We start from the raw sequence: 22,117 nt of genomic DNA on the forward strand, positions 1-22,117 counted from the left end.
GGTGACTACAAATATTTTTTTTCTTAAATCATGACCAATTGTTGCTTAAAAGATACACATGATAAATCATAACAAATTTTTGATTTGAAAATTATTGTATTACATAAATAAAAAGAGTTACACATTGGTGACCACAAATATTTTAATGAAATACATAACAAAAATATAGAATCAAGATTGGTATTTGTTTAGATTAAAAATGTTAAATAACTAACAAGATGTGGGGTTGGAAAATTAAAAAAGATAAGTGTTATATATACTTCAAACCTATAACAATAATAGTCAAATCCAATCAAGTAAGACTCGACTAAAAGTTAGAAATCATATTTAATTTTGGAAAGTGCAGCCGTAGTCAAGCATAAATCATAATCTTGTTTGGGAAAGTACTGCAACTTTTATCTTTTAGTTGTAATTTATTTTGTAAATTTCATGTGAAATTTAAAATCTAAAGTTAAGACAAAAATAGTTTCAATGTGAAAAACTTATAAAAATATTAGACAAAAAATGATTGCTATCTATAGTCAATTAAATGGACACCCGTACTTTTTCCATGACATTACCCTAGACTCATTTTAATTTTAATATGGATTCAAAAATAAATTCAAAGAATCAATGTCCGTAAGTAAGGGTGGCAATGAGCTACTAAAGAGCGAGTTAGGCCTTACTCATAATCAATATGTTTGTGAATCAAGCTGAGCGAGCGAGTTTAAATTTTAGGTTATGAGTTGAAACTATTGCTTAAGCCTAATTTGTGGGTTGTTTGAGTGAGCTGAGCTAATTCTTTATCAGTTTGACAGATTCATAAATTTGTATATTTTTTTTTTATTATATCTTAAATTTTTATAATACATCTTATCAATCATGGTTAAAATAAAATAACTTTTATATGATTAATTATTGAGAAATACTCTTAATTCAAGTGCAACTAAGCAAATTAACTACCATAAATTAAATTTGCAGCTAAATTCATACATACTAAAATATCAAATCTCTAAATTCATACAAACATAGTTCACAAAATAAATTCATGCATATCAAATCAAATAAATTCATACAAATTAACTTAGTTGCTTATAATTAATTCACACATATTTCATATAAAATTATCAATCAACTTATTCATAGTCCAAAGTGTAATTACCATAACACTAGCTATAACATCCATAGACTATAGTATCCCCAACCTGAAGTGAACAGATCCGATTAAACTATTAAACTACATATATTAAATAGCTCGTTACTAACCGATTAGGCTTTAACCGAGTTGTTACCTAGACTCGAGTCTGTAGCGAGTGAGCTAGTTTTAACTCGGTTCACTAACGAGCGAGTTTTTTTTTTTGAGGTAGAAACTGGGGAGTCAAGCTCCTAGATTTCATTGATTTTGACATCAGTGGTGTAAATTACGAGGTTATGTACAAATTATATACATAGGAAATAAAAGAGAAATACTAAGTAATGTAAAGGGAAATAAAAGACAGGGTCTCTATCCTTTCTCATACTGCAATTTCACATTTTTCTAACGAGCGAGTTGTTACTGATCGAGTCACAAGCTATTATTTTTATTGTTTTTGCCATGGAATTGTGGAAAGGGCGTCTTTAATTGGACTATTTATTGATTGATTGATGGAAAGTGTAATTGGAGCAATAGAAAGGCTGCCTTTTTTTTTCCCCTGTGCTCCAGTCGAGGCATCTTAATTTAATTTGCTCCAGATGAACATTGAACAAGAATTAATTAGAAATCATACGAGGCACAAAAAAGCAGATAGTGGTCTTAATCTACCAGCTTGTGATGTTTGCTAACAAAAAGGTGTCGTCATTACTCTGCCAAAAGAAGAAAGTGATATATATCACCACTAATAATTAAATTAACAAGGTCTTTGGTTCTTCTCTTTTTTGACAAAAACGGCTCGAAAGTTTCAATTTGCATATAGGATCCTTGCAAATTCTTTTCATTTTGATATCACGAGTTAATATACATTAGGACATTGTCAAATTACAGTAAATTTTAAACAGACTGATAAGATTTGAAGAAAAAAAAAAGTTTAAATACCGTTAAAATTTATTCTTAGACTGTGTGGCCCAGTGTGGTGTGAACATCCTCTGAGATATCTCAAACTTTGAGTGTTTTTCTGAAAAATCTCAACTGTTCAAATACGTTCTGTACGAATCTCAAAGCACAAATAATACTGGCCGTTGCGGTATCCTCGAATAGGCACCGTACACGTCGGTCAAGCAAAAGTTGAAATATCTTATAGGATACGCACTCGCGTGTAAGTTGGAGAAGTCAAAGTTTGACCGTTGGATTAGCCGAGTTTCCAAATGGAAAAATTGGCATTCTCTTGTGTGATTTTGAAAATTGAACTCCATTGTATTATTTTCTTACACAAACATTTGATAGCATTTCCAGAATTATTTTTCTCTCTAAACATTTCTTCAAATTGTGCCCAATAATTAAATATTTTTCTTTCAAATCACTATGAAGTACGCTTTTCTTGTATTGCCCTACAACTCACACAAACTCCTATGTTATTCCCGTTTGGTTAAAATTTGTAGACTTAATTGTCGGGAATTAAGTTGATTTTTTGTCCCGATTAAAAAATATGATAATCTAATTAAAAATGATATCACATAATATGAAAAAAAATGGCATTCTAATTAATTTTTTTAAAAGTATTAGCACATATTTTAGAAATAAATTGGCAATTAAATTGCTATTAAAAGATATCAGTACATTAATTTATATTCCCAAAATTAATGGTGCATTAAAATTAATCAAATTGTTGCTTACCAACATGTAACATAACAAAAGAATATATTGCTTACACTCATTGCTGATAAATGATAACAAAATAAAACTAAGTGATACTTTATATTCTCAAAATTAATTCAAATATCTGAAATTAATTTATAAAAATATAGTTTGCTTACTCAAGAAATGGAGTGAAAAAAAATATCAATAGGAAATTATAATTGTACGAATTAATTAGGAGACCTAATTTGTTAGGTTAGACTGATCTAATAATTGAGGTGTAAATTTCTTATTATAGGATTTAGAACAGTAGCAGATCCACTAATATTGAATGGAAGTCCACTGACCTCCATTTATTTTAAAAAATTTGTACTTAGACTTAATTTTTCTCTATAATTTAGAGTAAAATGTTATGAAATGATCCTCATTTTATTTTTTTTAATTTTACATGACTAACCACCATACAAAATTCCCAAAGTTTGAACTTTATAGCTTGAAAATCTACATCCGCTCCTAATTTAGACCTTAATCAAACAAGACCAACAGTCTTGAAATTCCTCCAAAAAAGATGTAAGCCTCACAAACAAATCATGTGCTAATAATTACTGTATAGATAAAAGTGTCAAAACATTCACACAAACTATTTCGCGGCAGGAATTTACAAGATTTAATTCTCTAACACAGTAACACTGGTACTTGTTCTCATGTTCTGGTTTTCTGTAGAAATTTAGCGTCCACATATCTGCAATGCAGGATCGCGTTGCGAACACCTCTTTTTTTTAACAACTCCAAATTTACACTTACTAATTTACTCTCTTTGACATGAGCACGGGAATTAATAAATCTGTCGGCGTTCATTTAATTATTCTCTTTCAGAAAAATGTCCAACGGTACTTAATAGTTCGTTTATTAACTCCTCTGCTTTCTTCAAGAAAAGACAAGGGCATTTTAATTGATATTTCTTAGTTTTCAATATAGACAGCTACTTTGTAAAACCCAATTTAAAACAGTGTATACTTTTTGTCAAAAAGATTCCATTCCAAACTATAATTTTAATAAAACTACAGCAGGACCACTGCTACATTCTGGCTACTGTTCTGGATTTATATTAACAGTTAACAGCATGGTTAGTAATTAATGCCAATGGGAAATATATAATCTTTACTTTTGATAACAAGATCTTAGCTTGATTTATGCAATATACAAATAATACTTGTGGGGGGTAGTTATTTTATTGTCACTACAACCAAGTTATATCATTGAATTGAAGTGCCAAACTAAGGCCCACTAAATGAGCTCTTACTATCTGTATACTGTCATTGCAATAATGGCGTTATCTAGTAGATTGACTGGTGCAATTGCTGCTTGCTTCAATACAATGGAAACAGTGCCATCCTCTTTCCATTTTTTTCTGATGACAAGTGATGCATCATTGCATCCAATTCATCTAGAGTGACTGTAGTTGTGTAGGTGTGGCGAATAACTGAGGCGGGTCGACCTGAGAAATTTTATTTTAATTTGTATTGTTCACATAGTTTTGTATTTGTGTGTCTTTTCACATGAATAGATAATGTAAATGATTTTTGAAACTTTACATATAGTTTTTAAATTATGTGCGAAATATCACAAATTTATGAATTAATACTATGCAAATTATCTCCAAACTATACATAGAATTTTGTTTTCTTTTTAGAAGTGTCAATATCTTTTGTATATTTTTACACAGTATAAACAACATGTTGTTTTCGAATTATTGTCAAATTATAAACGACAAGTTATCTATATATACATCATAACAACTGTATTTCAGATTTCGCTGCAATATTTTTTAATTTCAGTTTTTTACTTGGTCTAAATCTATATCGTGATATGGACATGTTAATTTAGCAGCAAGCATAGTAATAAGATTCGTAAATAATTCATGAATTATTTGTTTTCAGTATCTTCCCCGAATGAAATAAAAAAAATTAAATATATTTATGAATGGTTCCTGAATTTTTCTGAATTATTCATAAATTTTACAAATTATATCCAAATTATTCATGAACTATTTGTATAATGAGGAGGGTTCAAATGCACCATCATTTTGGTGCTCCAATATGCTCCACATGGACTACATCATCTATCTTCATTTTCAAAGTCCGAACAGTCGATCTGAACTGTTCAATATGATCTTCATAATAAAATATGCTTGGAGACCAAATTTTATATTTTTTTTAGAATTTTTTTACTATTTTTTAAGATATATACAAATCACTTTTTTAAGGAGATTCTGGATCATCCGATAAAGTCATATTGTACCTATCTAAAAATATAGTAAAAAAATTATAAAAAATATAAAATTTCGTCTCCAAGTATATTTTATTATGAAGATCATGTTAAGCAGTTTAGATCGACTGTTCGGACTTTGAAAATGAAGATAAAGGATGTGGAGCATATTGGAGCACCAAAATGATGGTGTATTTGAACCCTCTTGTATAATTTATTAAAACTTCATAATTTTGATAAAAACAAACAATTAGTTATATGCATTATATATAAACGAACCATTTTTTAATTATACCCGACAAACTTTAGACCTTGTCAAATTATTCATTTGCCACAATATATACCATCACATAAAATCCGAATTCCAAATCCGGAAAGCATAGTCACATTTCCTTGCTATCCACCAACTACCCAAATTTCTCCAATTTGTTAACTAACATATTAAAGAGCCTCCTTAGTTGTTGCAGGACACTAGACCTTTAAACAATAGTTATTTTGATAAGACTACAAAAGATTAATTATACACACAAAAAAAAAAGCACTTTGCTACCTAAAATATTTTCATCTTATCCAGAGCAATGCAGCTATGTAACGATATTTCATTAAAAAACACCTAGACATAATTTTATATTTAGTAAACAAAACTTCTCATCAACTCCAAAATTAAATTTGATAATGGAAATACAGTCCAAAAAAAGGGCAAGAATGAAATGAAAAAAAAATCTTACATGTTACATTTCTAATTTACTGGCATATATACATACACCTTGTATGAAGTCTTGTGTGGAAATATTGTCTAATGCCAGCACATCAGTCCTTATCAATGCCATACCCCCTTGTCATCCTGAGAAATCATAATAATCCACGCACATGTACCATTTAAGGGGTACTTTCCTTACCTCCTACATGCATATAAATAGCCAATACTCTCCATTAAGCATTTATATAACAACACATCTTTAAGCCCATTTCATCACAAAGTGGAGAACACAAGGGCATAATGCAAATGGGAATTAGTTACTATTTGGTCCTCATTTTGTTAGGAATTATAGTTGCAGGAAATGCTCAACCTCTTGTTCCTGCGATTATAACTTTCGGTGATTCGTCAGTAGATGTAGGAAACAACGACTACATACACACGATTTTTAAGGCAAACTTCCCTCCTTATGGGAGGGACTTCACGAACCGTGTCGCGACCGGTCGGTTCTGCAATGGGAAACTAGCTACCGACATTACTGGTTGGCAAATTGACAATATTTTTCCACCACTTTTATTTTGAAGCAATTCCTGCATTCTTTTTTCTATATATAGTTAAATTTAACTTGTGTTGATTTTCTTATCAGCTGAAACTCTAGGATTTACGACATATCCACCGGCGTACCTGAGCCCACAGGCATCAGGGAAGAACCTTCTTATCGGAGCCAACTTCGCATCTGCCGCATCTGGTTATTTTGATGGAACAGCTTTATTGTCTGTAAGTACAATCATCAATCATTCTCCTGTATCTCGTTTGTAAACATAATCATTTCATCTTTTTCTTGTCTTTATAATTATAGTAAAAAAATCAACTAATGAAAATAATTTCATATGGAGAAAGGGAAGGTAGCACAGTTGGTTAAGAAAAAAATCTTAAGACTGTTAGTTACCAGTGTTGTAAATAACGGTATACGGTCGTCGGACGGATAAGGTACCGCCAAGCAATTAATCAGGAATAATCGGCCAATTAGTCGAGAAAATTCATGATGGTTTGGACACCGCCAACGACTAATCAGCTGATTAATCGGCCTAAACGGACGTTTTTTACAACACTGTTAGTTACTCAAAGGTTAAGTGTTCAATTCCCTCTCATGACTTTGCACCCTCTGCAAAGGTTTTTAAAAAAAAATAATAATTTCATATCATCCTAAAAATTGAAAATAAGATACCTTACAGTAACTAGTTTGTTGCTAGAGGATATAAACATCTATTCAGAACTATATAATCCCTTGGTAAAACAAAACTTTATCGATTTAGCAACATGTAAAGTACATTTTCAAGCAAAATTAAATGATCAAGTACAAGTTATGGCTCAGAGAGCCGGATTTCCTGGTCTTGAGAAACTGTACTTCTAAAAATATGACCCAAATAGTGAGACCCAGATTTATTGTACTCATGGCCCAAGGGAGCCCATTTATTATTGGGCCTCAACTTTCAAAGAATTTTCAGGCATAGCTCACTGGGCCTAAAAAAAAGGTAATGAAGGAAAATCATGACAATAACAGACATATCTTAATTGGGTAGGGGTTTAGTCTCATCCAAAATCTGGCATAAATCGTCTAATCTGTATTAAAATTCGTATAAATATTTAGATTCAAAAAATCATTTAAATTTATTAAGTTCTAAATATATTTGCACGAATCTCAATGCAAATAGGATGTTTAAGTTTGACTTTGAATAAGGCTTTGTCCAAAGCCCTTTGGATAAAACCCAAACCCATCTTAATTAGCTCTCCTTTTCTTCTTTCCATTCCATCTGATAAATACAAAATGTGTATGTTGGATACAGCATGCCATTCCATTGTCACAACAACTAGAGTACTACAAGGAGTACCAGGCAAAGCTGGCTCAGATCGTTGGTTCTTCAAAGGCGCATGGTATAATAACAGGTTCACTGTACCTAGTGAGTGCCGGCGCGAGCGACTACGTGCAGAATTACTACATCAATCCTTACCTCTACAAATTTTACTCTCCTGATGACTTTGCCAACCTACTCATCGGCATCTTTCAAGACTTCGTCCAGGTTCTACATATATGGTTTTTTTTGCTGTTGATATTTTTTGAATCAATATTAATTGCTAGACCACCTTATATTATATGTTTGCATTAATCTACTTTCAGGAGTTGTATGGGTGTGGGGCTCGACGTATTGGGGTGACTTCACTGCCGCCTTTGGGATGTCTACCGGCAGCAATCACACTTTTCGGTCACGGAAGCAACGGGTGTGTTACCAGAATCAATGAGGATGCGAAGAACTTCAACAAAAAGTTAAATTACACCGTGAACTCCCTGGGAAAGCAACACCCGGATCTTAAGATAGCAGTTCTTGACATCTATCAGCCTCTCTATGATCTTGTGGCTAACCCTACAAGTCAAGGTATACATTCATCCAATTTCTGTTCACCATCCAGAATTCTTATATTGTTATTAAACGATAACAAATTTGTTGTATGCGTGTATATATTACTAGGTTTCTTCGAGGCACGAAAAGGTTGCTGCGGGACCGGCACGGTCGAAACAACGTCACTTCTTTGCAATCCAAAATCAGTTGGAACCTGTGCCAATGCAACAGGCTATGTGTTTTGGGATAGTGTGCACCCATCGGAGGCGGCGAACCAAGTCTTAGCAAACTCACTTATCTTAGCAGGAATCGACCTTGTGACTTAAAAATAATCAGTATCTTAAAGTTGGAGGGATTTGTAAAATTTGGTCCTTATTGTTACTTTGTTAGTGATAAAAATTTACTGTTTCTAGAAGCCTTTTGTACTTGTTCAGTGCTGAAATGGTGTTGTGACTGTAATAAGAAAAGAAAAGAGAGAGAGAGAGAGAGAGAGATAATAGTGTGGATATTATTGAAATTAATAGTTGTTAAATATTTGTATGATCGGTTTTGTCATTTTGATGTCTGGAGAATAGGGTACGAGATTATTTACTTAAATTAATGGACATTTTTATAAGATTTACACCATATTAATTTGAAAACTAAAATACTTCTTTGAATTGGATGCACACATTAACTAGAGCCGTCGATTTTTTCACAAATAAATCAATCATTATTATTTTTCAAAATAATAATCTTTCATTTCTTTTATGTTTCAAGTAATAAAGAAAATATCCTTTCCTGAGCTAGCAAACAAGTATGTAGAAGATTTTTAAATTTCATCTAAACCAAAAATAAATCGTCTTTCAGTTCACCAATTAAGTTTAGAGTTTCAAATGGTTGGGCTTTTTTATTACTTGATAGGAATCGCATGGTAGTAATTTTTTTTTATTATTTTAATTCCTGTATGACCCTTTAAAAGGAAAATTCAAACATTATGTTATGTATTGCTTCACCTAAATATGTTCTGAGCTCTCTATCTTTAAATTTTATATATTAAAATAAATTAATATGATGCTTCTATGAAATATTTTTGTAATATAAATCTTACTTTAGGTCACATGAAGTGCACTTATTAAGGAAGAGTTAGATCCACAAGTAGCTGAATTCTAATATTTTATTGTTTCTCTATATTGTTTTGCAATTTGAAGTCAATTTAAGTAGTGCTTGGATTTGTCAACTAAATTTGTTTCAGTAGTCCAAAAGAAAGGTAAAACGAACACACACAAAAGAAGAAGGAAGGAACAAATAATCATATAAAAAGCAAAACAGAGAAAACAGAGGAAGATGATAATAAAAATGCCAGAGCCCAAAGGGAAAGACCAAAAAGAAGGAAACAAATGGAATACAGAACCAGCCCAAAAGGATTTTGAAATAAAGAAAGAAATTCACTTTCATTTCCTTGGCAAATGTTGTTCTGATTCAATTCAGATGAGCAATAAAAATCGAGAAAAAAAAAAACCCCGCATGTTGCGTCAGGCACTAAAAACATTTGTAGAAAGGAAGAAAGACTGTTTCGGATAGAAAAAATTACAAATTTGCTGTTATATAAGATTAGATAATCAGTGTCCGCAAATTACATGCAGCTATTTAAAACAAAAAAATGCACAAGAGTATGTACATCATGTGGGTACAAATTGATCATCCTTGCTTGATTAGAATAATAGAAGCGGTTTCCTTTGTATGCATATTACAGCCGAGAAAGGCACTGAATTCAAATCAGATCAGGAACTGAATCGATCGGATCAGGACAATCACCCATCAGCTAAGAAGACATTGAATCAAACCACACTAAAAAATAAATCAATCAGTTCAAAACATTCACCTCAAACTTTGAGTTGATTTAAAAGGGATTCAAATCTGCTCCTTTTCTTAAGAGCAGTCTTCTATTCTTCCATCTGAACCGTTCAAAATCGATCACATGGTTTTAATTACATCTGATTTGTTTTAATAGATTATATTAATGTAAATGAAAAAAATAATTGAAGCTGTGTGATCAATTTTAAACGGTTTGAATGGAAAAATAGAAGGGTGCTCATTTTCTTAATTTAAATCCATTTAAAACAGTGTCAAGTTTTTTTCGACGCCCATTTGGATTGCATAGGGCCACTGTTATTGTGCTTTGAGAATCGTGCAGAAAGGATTTAAACGGTTTAGATTTTACACAGATCCACTTGGACCGATTTTACGCACAGTAGAATGAGTTCTCAGTTGTGTCAAAATAATTTTAAATAATTATTTTAGTACCCGCGCTACAGTACCGCACTTAGAGGAATAATGTATTATGATCTCCACTAATTATATAGTCTCAACTAATTATTATTCTAAAATCCTAGCATCATTATTTTTCTGTGGTTCCCACTAATTATATAAATTCACTTTTACAATTCCCACACTCGTTCTCGCATCAACCTTTCTCTAACAAAAATAGTTGACTTCATAGGAATAAATGGTTCAATGCATAGATATAAATACTTTAAGTGTCATATGTAAAAAAAAATATTTTTAGATATATATACATTCGTAGTTATAAATACTTAGAAGATAAGATATTAACACACTCTAAAAAAATATTAATATTTTGATGCGTGACTTGTTATGTTTATCCATTTTCGAGTTCTCCAATTATCCCCGCACCAGCCTTCCTCTAATAAAAATAATTGACCTCATACGTATAAATACTTCAATGTATAAGTATAAATACTTTCAAACTTAGATATTAATACTTTTCATGTCATATCTAAAAAATATTTGCAAATATAGGTATAAATACTTGTACGGCAAGTTATAAATATTTGCGCGACGACGAGTCTAAAAGTACATCATCTTGAATCTCATTTGAAAGAAAAAATTGCGTAGGTATTAATAATATAGAAAAAAAATTAAAATTGTGGAGATTTTGCAGTCCCTGTAGGAAGTTATCTTTATGCATTTAATTTTCGATGGTTCCCCCACAGGTACAGTGCCCGCACAATAAATAATTGTTCACTTCATAGCTATAAATACTTCCGTACATAGGTATAAATACCTCCATGCATAGATATTAATACTTTAGGAAAAAAAATTCGAATTGTGACGTTTTTTCGATCCCCACAAAAAATTGTTTTCACATTTAATTTTCAATAGCCTCCCTACGGGTACAATGCGGGTACTGTTATCAGCTTCCAATAATTTTGGCGTTTATTTGAATTATAGAAAATATGTTTTAAAATTCGTGCTAGACTAAAAAGTCCGATGTAAAACACGGTAGAGTATTTTTTTCCCCTTTTTGGTATCCCATTACTAGAGGTGCTACTTTTACCCGATTACCCGGATCCGATCCGGAACCGAACCGGATCCGACCCGGAACCGACCCGGATCCGATTAATTTGGATAGGGTATGGTTTAAAAAATATAACCGATTAAATTATGGGTATGGGTACAAAATTAATAATTTAATATCCGATCCGGATCCGAACCGGAACCGATACTGTAATGGGTAGGATATGGGTATCATTTAATTATCCGACCCATAACCGAAACCGACCCGATACCCGTATAAATACCCGATAAAATATATATTAATAACTCTGCATCAAGTTTTTGTGTTAGATAATATATTTCAGCTGAGCTATAATTTGATAAAACTTAACCAAATTTATACTACTGTTTTACACTACCCTTTAATTACATCCTTAACTAGCCCTTTAATTACGCCTTTTTAATTTTTGTTCTATATTATACACATGTGACACATGACACATGATTGTCAAATTTATTCTTCCATAACCAGCTTATTTTATACCTTTTTTCTTCTATTACATTCAATTCATAGATTTTTTTTAATTATAGAAAAGGAAATCATCATATCTAATATTTTACTTTCTAAAAATTATCTCTCCTCCATCCTCCTGAATTCAAAAACTATTAACAAAAAATTAAATTCAATATTTTTTGTTACACCATAAGTACTCCAAACAACCAACAACCAACTAATAATTTAGAGTTATTATTTTTATTTTGCTATGTAGCATGATATATTTTATTATTTATAAACATGATTAATAGTATAATTTTTATTTTGCAGTAGTTTTTAATTTATATTGTAATGATTTATTATATGAGATGTTTAAGAAATTATAATTATATTTAAATGTAAATAATTTCTTGAATACTTTGGAGTTGTGACCTATACCCGCTCTAGATCCGGAACCGCCCCATATCCGAACCGGACCCGATAATCCACAAACAAGTTACGGGTATCTATTTACCCGGAACCGAAAGACTGGACCCGAAATATCTACGGATAGATAGGTATCCGGATCCGGACCTGGCCCGATTTGAAACAAATAAGTATATGGATCGAAATTTGGACCCGAACACTTTTAGGGTCCGGGTCCAAATATAATAGTACCCGGACCCGACCCGACCCGATAGCACCTCTACCCATTACATCTGAATTCATAAGCATGACCGTGATGGATGCTTGGTGGTTACGGGGCAATTTTTCAATGCAGTGTGAGCCCAACATCATTTTAGGGTCCTTAATTATTTTTAGTACGACCAACTACCAAGTAGTTCGGCATATTAATTTGGCGACATTATCATTTCATTACAAAAATGGAGAAGAATATGAAAAGGAAAAAAAAAAAGTGAGACTGTAAAGTACAAATCGATTTGTAATATAGATTTATATTTATATTTTGAAGTTCGAACAGTCGATTCAAATCACTTAACGTATATGAAAATATTGTTCCAGATTGAATGTTACTTTTCTAGAATTCTTTTATTATTATTTTTCTGATGGATTGAAATTTGAAAATCATTATTTTTGGATCCAGAATTTCAAAATTAGATGATTTTATACTTATTTAACAAAACATTAATAAAAATTCTAAATTTAATCTTAAAAAAAATTATATTTAGATTTTATTGAATAATTCAAATTAGACTTTACAAACAAAAATATGAATCATAATACTGATAAATGTTCATTTTGCAAAGTACAATAGACTCTGGGAAAAAAACGGTCTATTTTTTACTTCACGCAATGATGAAATGAAAAAGTATTCAAGTGATGCGCTGGCTTAATTTCTCAGTATTTTTATCCAAATTATAACAGAATGCGTTCTAGTTAAAAAGTATAAAACGCATTGAACAGCCAGCAGCAGAAGAATGTAACACATTAAGCAGATTGACAGTAAAAAAAAAAAAATTAATTTTATGAACTGACATGCTCTTACCTGGGCAAAACTGGCCTAACAGAAGAAATATGCATTAGCCACCGATTAAGGTGCATTTGCATCAATGTAATAGATTTTTTTTAATTTAAATTAAAAATAAGGACGGATGACTTGTAATATATTTATCATGTCTGTAATGTTTAATTTCAAATTTAAGCTTTATATTCAAAGAGTCGAAATAAAAAATTATAAAATGGTCCCCCTCGCTTGATATATAAATTTCATGATTAATAAATAGTGTCAAAATTTTCCAATTGAAATGTTACTGGCTCATCCATCAAATAGTGATTATAGTGTGTGTCAATTTTTTTAAGACTGTAAAAATTTTCAATTCTAATTTTTTTTTTATGAATGATAAAAAATATTTTATCAAATAAAAATTAATATACACCGAGATTTTGGGAGGATACATCTATATTTGTTAAATTGTTATTATTTTATTTTTTGGGGGAATTTCATGTATCCCCCTCAAAAACCTTGAAATTACGTATTTCCCCCTCTAAAATTCATAATATCATATATACCCTTCTAAAGTTCAAAAACTCACAAATTTACCCATTTTATTGTTTTTTTTATAATAAAACTCATTTTAAATTTATAGATTACCCATTTTATCCTTCTCCCTCTTTTCTATTTCTCTGTTCTCTCATTTTCCAGATAAATCTGAGAATTACCTTTCTTTTAAATTTATATAATACCCACTTTAGAAGGCACAAGTACTATATTATTAAGGTACCACCGTACCAGACCACAATTGGGTTGTACCAGAGAAAGCTAAGTTTACTTCAGATTTTTCTTCTTTTTTTCTCAAAATTATTTGGCTCTAATAAACGTGGAGGTACAATAATTGAAGTGAAACAATTTCAAATGAGTAGCTCTGGTTATCACGAGATATGAACTTGAGACAGATACATACATAAATCAATTTTGGAGTATCAAAAAATAGGCCAGTACATGCTCCAACAACTTCCAGCTGTTTGAGGGTTTAGGGTTTATCAAAAAAATAAAGATAAACTAATCCCTAATCAGAACTCGAATCGTTTTGGGCAGGCACAGCCTGTCAATGGGGCCAGGTCACATATCTTCACAACAAATTTCAACCTTGCGCAATTATGAGTTAGAGATTTTGTTGCGTATATTTCTTCGTGCTTGTCGCATTTTGAGAGCAAGATCTTGTTATTTGACCGTGCATATTTGGATGTTGGAGCTAATTTAATTGTGTATATATTATGTACAAATTAGTTCAGGATGAGCATTCAGAATTAAATATTTTAGAAAGGCATTTGTTCCAAGATCAATTTGAAAAGTATGATATAAAATGAACCATCTAGATAAACTATCGGCGGCCATTTTTATTAATATTCTTAAAAAAATAGAAAATTTTAAAAATGCCCCTCTCTCTAATTTTTTTTCATACATGCCCTGACCGCCTGGGCCTGGGGCGGCCCAAAACAGCTAGTGAGGCGCCCCAGGGCCCGGCGGCCCATACCTTAAGTGAGGCGCCACCCCCTGGGGCGCCCCACTAGTCCTGTGATTTAAACGCATTTTCTGCCTCTGTCACTTCCCGATCTCAGACCTTCTCTGGAGGCGATAACTGGGGAAAATAGGTATGTTTTCTTAATTATAATAATTAGTAATTATAATTATAATAATTAGTAATTATAATTATAATAATTAGTAATTACTGTTCCAAATTTACTGTTGCACTTACTGTAGCGTACTGTACATTACTGTTGACATTTACTGTAGCGTACTGTACATTTACTGTTGACCTGTACTGTATCGTACTGTACATTATTGTTGGTATTTACTGCAGCGTACTGTACAATTACTGTAGCAATTGCTGTACACCTACTGTAGAAAAATTGTAATTTTTTTTAATTTTGTTTATTTATTTTTCAATTAGTCATTTATTAATGTACCCATTATTATGTCATGTAATACTTGTAAATTTTTTTTTTAAAATGTAGTTTGTTAAAGAAGAGATGTTAGTTGCACTGTACGTCGGCGGCAAGCTAGAAAGGGATGAAGATGGCGTGCATTACACGAAAGAAGTCGCATTTGGCTTCGAGATTAATGAAAATACCACATTTGAGGAACTGAAGCAGCTAATATACGAAAAGACATCTGTAAACCCCAACAGGTATGAAATAGAGTTGGCTACACGGATTGACAACTCACGTGGGGGGGGGGGGTAGACCTTACTTTGTTAAGTTTCCAATAACAGATGCCAATTTGTGGAGAGTTGTGTATACTCAATTTGTAGCTTGTGGGGTCCCGGTAATGGACATATATTCGAAGAGGGTTCCCCGCACGAGGGCTGGACCTTCAAGTTCGGCTGGGGCTGGACCTTCAGGTTATGACAACCAGGGGTACCATCAGCACTCCCCTTATGACCACCAGGAGTACCACCAGCAATCCCCTTATGACAACCAGGGGTACCACCAGGAGTATCACAGCCCCGGTAATGACAACCAGGGGTACCACAACTCCCCAGAAAATACTGAAGAGTTACCACTACCACCCAGACAGACACCCATAATCCCTAGATTTCCAACTATGCCAGAGTCAGGACCGGTACCCGTTAATCGAAATGATGTTGATGTTGATGTTGATGCTATTGATGCCGTACCAGAAAGAGAAATGGAAACGGGGGATGAATACCAAGGGGTTTGGGAAGATGATGACTTATCAGATGGTGATGCAAATGTAGCAGGGTTGTCCAGGGCAGAAAAATTCCCGATTAGAGGTCGGGGGAATAAGCATCCGGTTGCCACATTCAACGACACCACAGCTTTCGAAGAGGCAGACATTAGTTTCTTTGGTCCTCGTGTTGTATACAACAAAGAACTTGCCGCAGGGCAAGTTTATACCAGCGTAGACGAGCTTGTAAAGAAAATATATGAGACTCATGTTCACGGCAACTGGGAATGTATAATACACAAAAGGGACCGAACAAGGTTAGTTGTGCTTTGTTCAACTCACCCGCACTGCGAGTTCCGCCTTTTTGCAACCCCTGCGGGTTCAGGGGAAGCATGGATGATTAAGAAGTGCGAACCACCTCATACATGCAAGTCTGCGTCCACAAGGACAGACCATTCAAATCTGACAGCATCACTAATTGCCGATGCAATTGAGGAGGACATTAAGTTGGATCCATCGATGAGCATCAAGGCGGTGGCTATGACCGTCAGACACAAATACAAATATGTAATCCCAAAATACAACAGGCTGTGGAGAGGTCGTGAACTTGCGATTTGCAGGATATTTGGTAGTTGGAAGGACTCATATGGCTATCTGGCACCATTGCTCCAGGCCATGGCAAGTACAAATGTCGGCACCGTATATGAGCGATGGCATGACCCTTTTTTTGATAAAGACGGTGTACTAATAGAGGGAGCTAAACAATTCAAGGGCATAGCATGGGCTTTTGGTCCTTGTATCCAGGCTGTGCCATACATCAGACCTGTTATCAGCATTGATGCATGCTTCATGTCTGGCCGTTACGAGGGGAGACTACTCATAGCATGCGCATATGATGCTGAGAACCAGCTGTTGCCTTTGGCGTTTGCAATTGTTCGTAAAGAGGACGGCGAGAACTGGGGATTCTTTATGCAGTTTTTAAGAAGACGGGTGATTGGGGAAGGGAAGTTTTTCTGTGTGATATCAGACCAGCACAAAGGAATAAAATATGTTTTTGATCGTGAAGATTACGGTTGGTCAACACGTACTGGCCAGTGTGTGCACAGGTTGTGTATGCAACACGTTGCGGAGAACCTTTCCAAGGCAACCGGAGGCGACACGTGGGTTACTGATACATTTAGATGGAATTGCAGAAAGAAAAAGCCGAGAAGGGTGGTAGAGATGACTAGCAGTTTTGCAAGGGTACATGCATTTCAATTGTTTACATATATTATTGTACTTTAAGAAAACAATTTTTTTTTACTACAATTGTTTACTTACATTATTCTATTTCCTTATTTTCTATGTAGTACATGCCAAAGGCAAATCTCTACTTAATGAAGGTGGGGAAAAATAATCCCCGAGATGTCAACGAAGATCCAGCATACGAGAAAATATATCAATCCCGGGATGGAGGTTGGCGTTGGGGAATTATGACCACCAACGGATCCGAGTCGCTGAATGCAGTATTCAAGCAGAGCCGGATGTTGCCTGTGGCTGCAGTTGTAGAGGACACATTCTACAAGTTAAATGCCTGGTTTCAGGAACGGCGTGCTAAGGCCGCAGAATTAATAAGGATGAACCAGTCATTTTCAACAAGGGTGGAGGAGAAACTAAGACGACACAGAGACAAAGGTGCAACCATGACCGTGATCCCGATGGGTAACGATGGAACAGAATTCGAAGTGCAAAATCCAAATGAGTACGTTCCTACCACCCGTAAACCAGACGGCACTATGGCGTTTGTCAAGAGGGCTTGCAAGTACGTGGTTAAATTCGGAGATGCCAGGGCGGTAACCTGTACATGCCAAGGACCCCAGCTAAGTCACATACCCTGCAGTCACGTGATGGCGGTATGCCGAGTGAGGAACTACTGTGAGGATCACTATGTTGCTGACATGTACCGTACCGATTACCTTGCTTCCACTTGGGGTGGATCTTTCCATTCTTATCCTGATCAGCATGAGTGGCCTACATATGTCGGAGATAGAATATTACCTTCAGAAGGATGGATAAGAAAGGGAAGGAGGAGACACAAGCGTATTGTAATGACCATGGACGAGATGGGTGGTAGGCGACCGTCGGGAAATCGGGCTCGCCGTTCTGTTTCCGACAGGCGCAGGGCAGGTACGTAGAATTGTACAAAATTTATTTATGCTTTAATTATATTACTAACTGAATTGCATTGTTACATTTAGATGCAATAAACGAACACAACGAAAGAGAAAATGCCAGAGTTGTCGCTGAAGCAACCGGTAGAACACAACCCCCTCCTCCTGTAAGCCAATCATCTAGTAGCCAAGCCTCTACAAGTAATGCCGCACCTGCCACTGGTACCAGAAGAACTAGTCGTTTGTTAGGTTTATTCAGACGTGGTGGCAGATAAACTTGCTATTTTGCTTATGCGAATTGATTTATTTGGTATATGTGTATGTGTATGTGTATGTGTGTATGTATATGTATATGTATGTGTATGTGTATGTGTATGTGTATGTGTATGTGTATGTGTGAGTTTTTTTGTATGTGTATGTGTATATATGTATGTGTATATGTGTATGTGTATGTGTATGTGCATGTGTGTATGTGTATGTGTGTATATTATACATATAGTTCACCAAAGAAATAAAAATAAAAATTAAAGTTATAAAAATTTACGACATCACTTCGTAAATATATCAAATATTATATTTTTTGGCATACACATACACATATACATAATATTTTATTTTTTGACATACACATATACATAAACCCAACACTTTTTTCAACAAAATTATTCAAATCAAAATACTAAGATTTCTCAAAAAAAAAAAAAAAAAAACCAAATTACTAATGGGGCGCCCCAGGGGGTGGCGCCTCACTTGGGGTATGGGCCGCCGGGCCCTAGGGCGCCTCACTTGGTGTTTTGGGCCGCCCCTGGTCCAGGCGGTCAGGGCATATTTAAAAAAAAATGAGGAACAGGGTTATTTTTAAAATTTTCTTTTTTTTCAGGGATATTAATAAAAATGGCCGAACTATCGGCATCTTACAAAAAAGAACATTTATCTGATGAACATCAGATCCTATGTTGGGTATGATAAGTTCAATTCGTTTTAAAATTCGTGTAAAATTAAAATTATAGATCACCCTGTGAAACTAAAATAAATGCACGGATTTCAATAAAGAAAAAAAACTCAGACCGGTCATCAAATCAAATTTGATCATATGTCCATAGAAAGCTCCTTTTCTTTTCCCTGTACAAAATTGGTACAATATTTTTATTACTGGTGAGGTGTGAAACAGTGAAAGTGAAACGCTGCAGATTGACGTCAAAGAGCCCTATCCATACTCATGCTACAACTAGTGTTTGAATACTTGGGCGGGTACGGGTACCCCGGGTATACCCGACTCGGGTACGGGTATACTCGGGTACAAGGGTATACGGGTACGGGTATGGCGGGTATAATTTTCAAAAACCATGCCCTACCCGTCCTATACCCTTACCCGTGTACCCTTGATGGGTAAGGCGGGTACGGGTATTTTTTTTTTTTTTTTGCTGTTTTTTTTTCTGGTTTTTTTTGTTTTTGTTTTTTTGTTGGTTTTTTTCTGGTTTTTTCTGGTTTTTTCTGATTTTTCCTGGTTTTTTCTGGTTTTTTTCTGATTTTTTTGGGGGGAAAAAAATACAAATTTTGAATTTTGAAATGGCATGAACAGTGGTCGGGTATACGGGTACGGATACTCGGGTAGTCGGGTACGGGTATAGTCGGGTAGGGTATGGTCGGGTATTGATCAAAAAAACCGGGTCCGGTCCGGTTTTTGCCCTTACCCGCGTACCCGAGTACCCGACCCATACCCGGGCTCGGGCACGGGTACCCCGGGCGGCGGGCACGGGCGGGTAGGGTAGGGTATACCCGTTAAGGGTATTGTTAATACTCTAGCTACAACTAATCAAGAGGACAGCACCAAACTAATAAATGAAAGCAACTATACAGTAGTTGAAAACTATAAATGGCATTAAATTGAATGATCCAATGTTATTTTACTATTTTACATATGCTCCAAGCTGGGGGCTACAAATTGAGGCTTTATGAGAGATTTTTTTTTTTTATAAACCATAATTAAAAAAACCATTTTTATCAAACCATGTTGATTACTTTTTTTCTTACAAAAATTATAAGAACTGAAATGTTATTTCGGTATCAAATTTTCTTTTTTTTAGGACCAAAATGGCATTTCGATCCCTAGTGATTTCACATTTTAATAGCAGCAATAACTATTCTAGTCTCGATGTTTATCAAATTAAGAATAGCTAAGAACCTTTCAAAGATTGGTACTTTGCCACTGTATATTTTTCATTTCTGCATCTCCATATAGCCCATGCTGAGTTATTCAAATTTGTCCACACCTCATCTGAAGATTGCTTAAAAATGTGATCCAAAATAATGGATAAATCTCGTGGTTGAATTTTTTTTATAATCCATATCTATTATTTTATCGCATGGTTGATTTTGTTTTGTGAATTCTCTCTTCTAAATAATGGTGCTGAAACATACTCTAAATTATATTGCAATTTTGTCATCATATAAAACTAACTTACATAAAGGAGAATGTATAATTAAGTTGTAATTACTCGTCTGGGTGTCATGTTGGAGCAATTGGAGACCTAAATCCTCCAATTTCTAAAATTAAAAGGGCTGATTTGAGTCATGAGAGCAAATCGAATAAACAAACAAAATTTACCAACAACTTGTCTTTTTTTTTTTTATTGACGCCTCCTATTAATTTTGAGGAACCAGATTCAACTCTGATACTGTTATGTCCAATCAAGCTCATTTTTTATATTAATTTAATTGAAAAATATATATCTGAAATTTGAATGTGAACGTTGATCTTATTATTATGTATCTAGTTTAACTCATCTACAGAAAATAACATAAAATTTAAATTTCTTATCATACAAGATATAAAATTAAACAAAAACAGAATATCAAATTAAACACAATGAATTGTTCATGATTTGTAAGCATCTTGATTCTGTACAAAACAATGTCGAATGCAGTGCTCACAGATAAATTATTTCAACAATTCACATTTGTCATTCAAAATATGATTTTTTTTATAGTTATTTATATAAGAAAGCATAAAACAGAAATTAAAATCATGGATATTAAATTCTTCTCCTTGAGAATTAAATTTGTCCAGAAGTTGCCACCAAAAAAAGAAAAAAAATTAAATAGAACTCATGTTCATTATTCCCACTTCACAGGTACTTATTTATTTTTGGGGGAATTTGGCGTATACCCCTCAAAACTTCAAAATTACATTTCCCCCCTCTAAACTTTGAAATTACATATTTTGCCCTCTAAATTTCAAAAACTCACAAATTACCCATTTTATTGTCTTGTATATTAAAACTTATTCTAAATTTATAAAGTACCAATTTTACCCATAATTAAAAGCATAAAACGCCCATCAAACTGAAATTTGAATATGAAGGGTTCTTGTCCCACTCGAACTGCTTTAAGATTTGTCGCACTAGATCAGAATTAATCTTGAAGCGAATATGCACAGAATTGAAGCGACGTGCACAGATATTAATGCGATTCGTATGGATCAGAATTGCATTAAGATCTGTGCGCACTAGATCATCACAAATCTTAATACGAACACACACGAATATTGAAGCGACACACAAATCTTAATGCGATGCACACAGATCGGACAGTAGAGGAACCCTTCAAATTCAAATGAAATGTAAAATGAGTATTTTATAAATTTAGAATGAGTTATAATATAAAAGACAATAAAATAGGTAAATTTGTGAGTTTTTGAAGTTTAGAGGAGAAAATACGTAATTTCAAATTTTAGAGGGGGAAATATGCAATTTTGAAGTTTTTTAGGGGTATACTTGAAATTCCCCCTTTATTGTTTTAGAAGTACTTCACAGGTACTTCAAAATAGTACAGATGCGGTTGTGTATAAAATTAATCATGTTGCATAAGTAGTTATAATTCTCTATGTAGACTTGTGCAAATGCAGCAAACCCCGTGATTTTTATTGATAGGAAAATTGAAAAATAAAA

General features: G+C 33.7%; 2 protein-coding genes across 2 annotated transcripts; both read left to right on the top strand.

Moving 5' to 3' along the window:
- Positions 1-5,922: 5,922 nt before the first annotated feature.
- Positions 5,923-8,650, top strand: LOC144564804 (GDSL esterase/lipase APG-like). Its single transcript, XM_078314401.1, has 5 exons — positions 5,923-6,255; positions 6,361-6,491; positions 7,562-7,795; positions 7,894-8,149; positions 8,243-8,650. Exons 1-5 carry the CDS (start codon positions 6,018-6,020, stop codon positions 8,437-8,439), a joined length of 1,056 nt encoding a protein of 351 aa, XP_078170527.1. The 5' UTR covers positions 5,923-6,017; the 3' UTR covers positions 8,440-8,650.
- An 8,194-nt stretch (positions 8,651-16,844) lies between these two features.
- LOC144563894 (uncharacterized) lies at positions 16,845-18,442 on the top strand. The gene is made up of 3 exons (XM_078313361.1): positions 16,845-17,259; positions 17,367-18,183; positions 18,255-18,442. The coding sequence occupies exons 1-3, from the start codon at positions 16,867-16,869 to the stop codon at positions 18,440-18,442; spliced, it is 1,398 nt and encodes a 465-aa protein (XP_078169487.1). The 5' UTR covers positions 16,845-16,866.
- Positions 18,443-22,117: the final 3,675 nt, after the last annotated feature.

Source organism: Carex rostrata, chromosome 13 (genome assembly GCF_964058835.1).
Source record: "Carex rostrata chromosome 13, lpCarRost1.2, whole genome shotgun sequence".
Lineage (NCBI taxonomy): Eukaryota > Viridiplantae > Streptophyta > Magnoliopsida > Poales > Cyperaceae > Carex > Carex rostrata.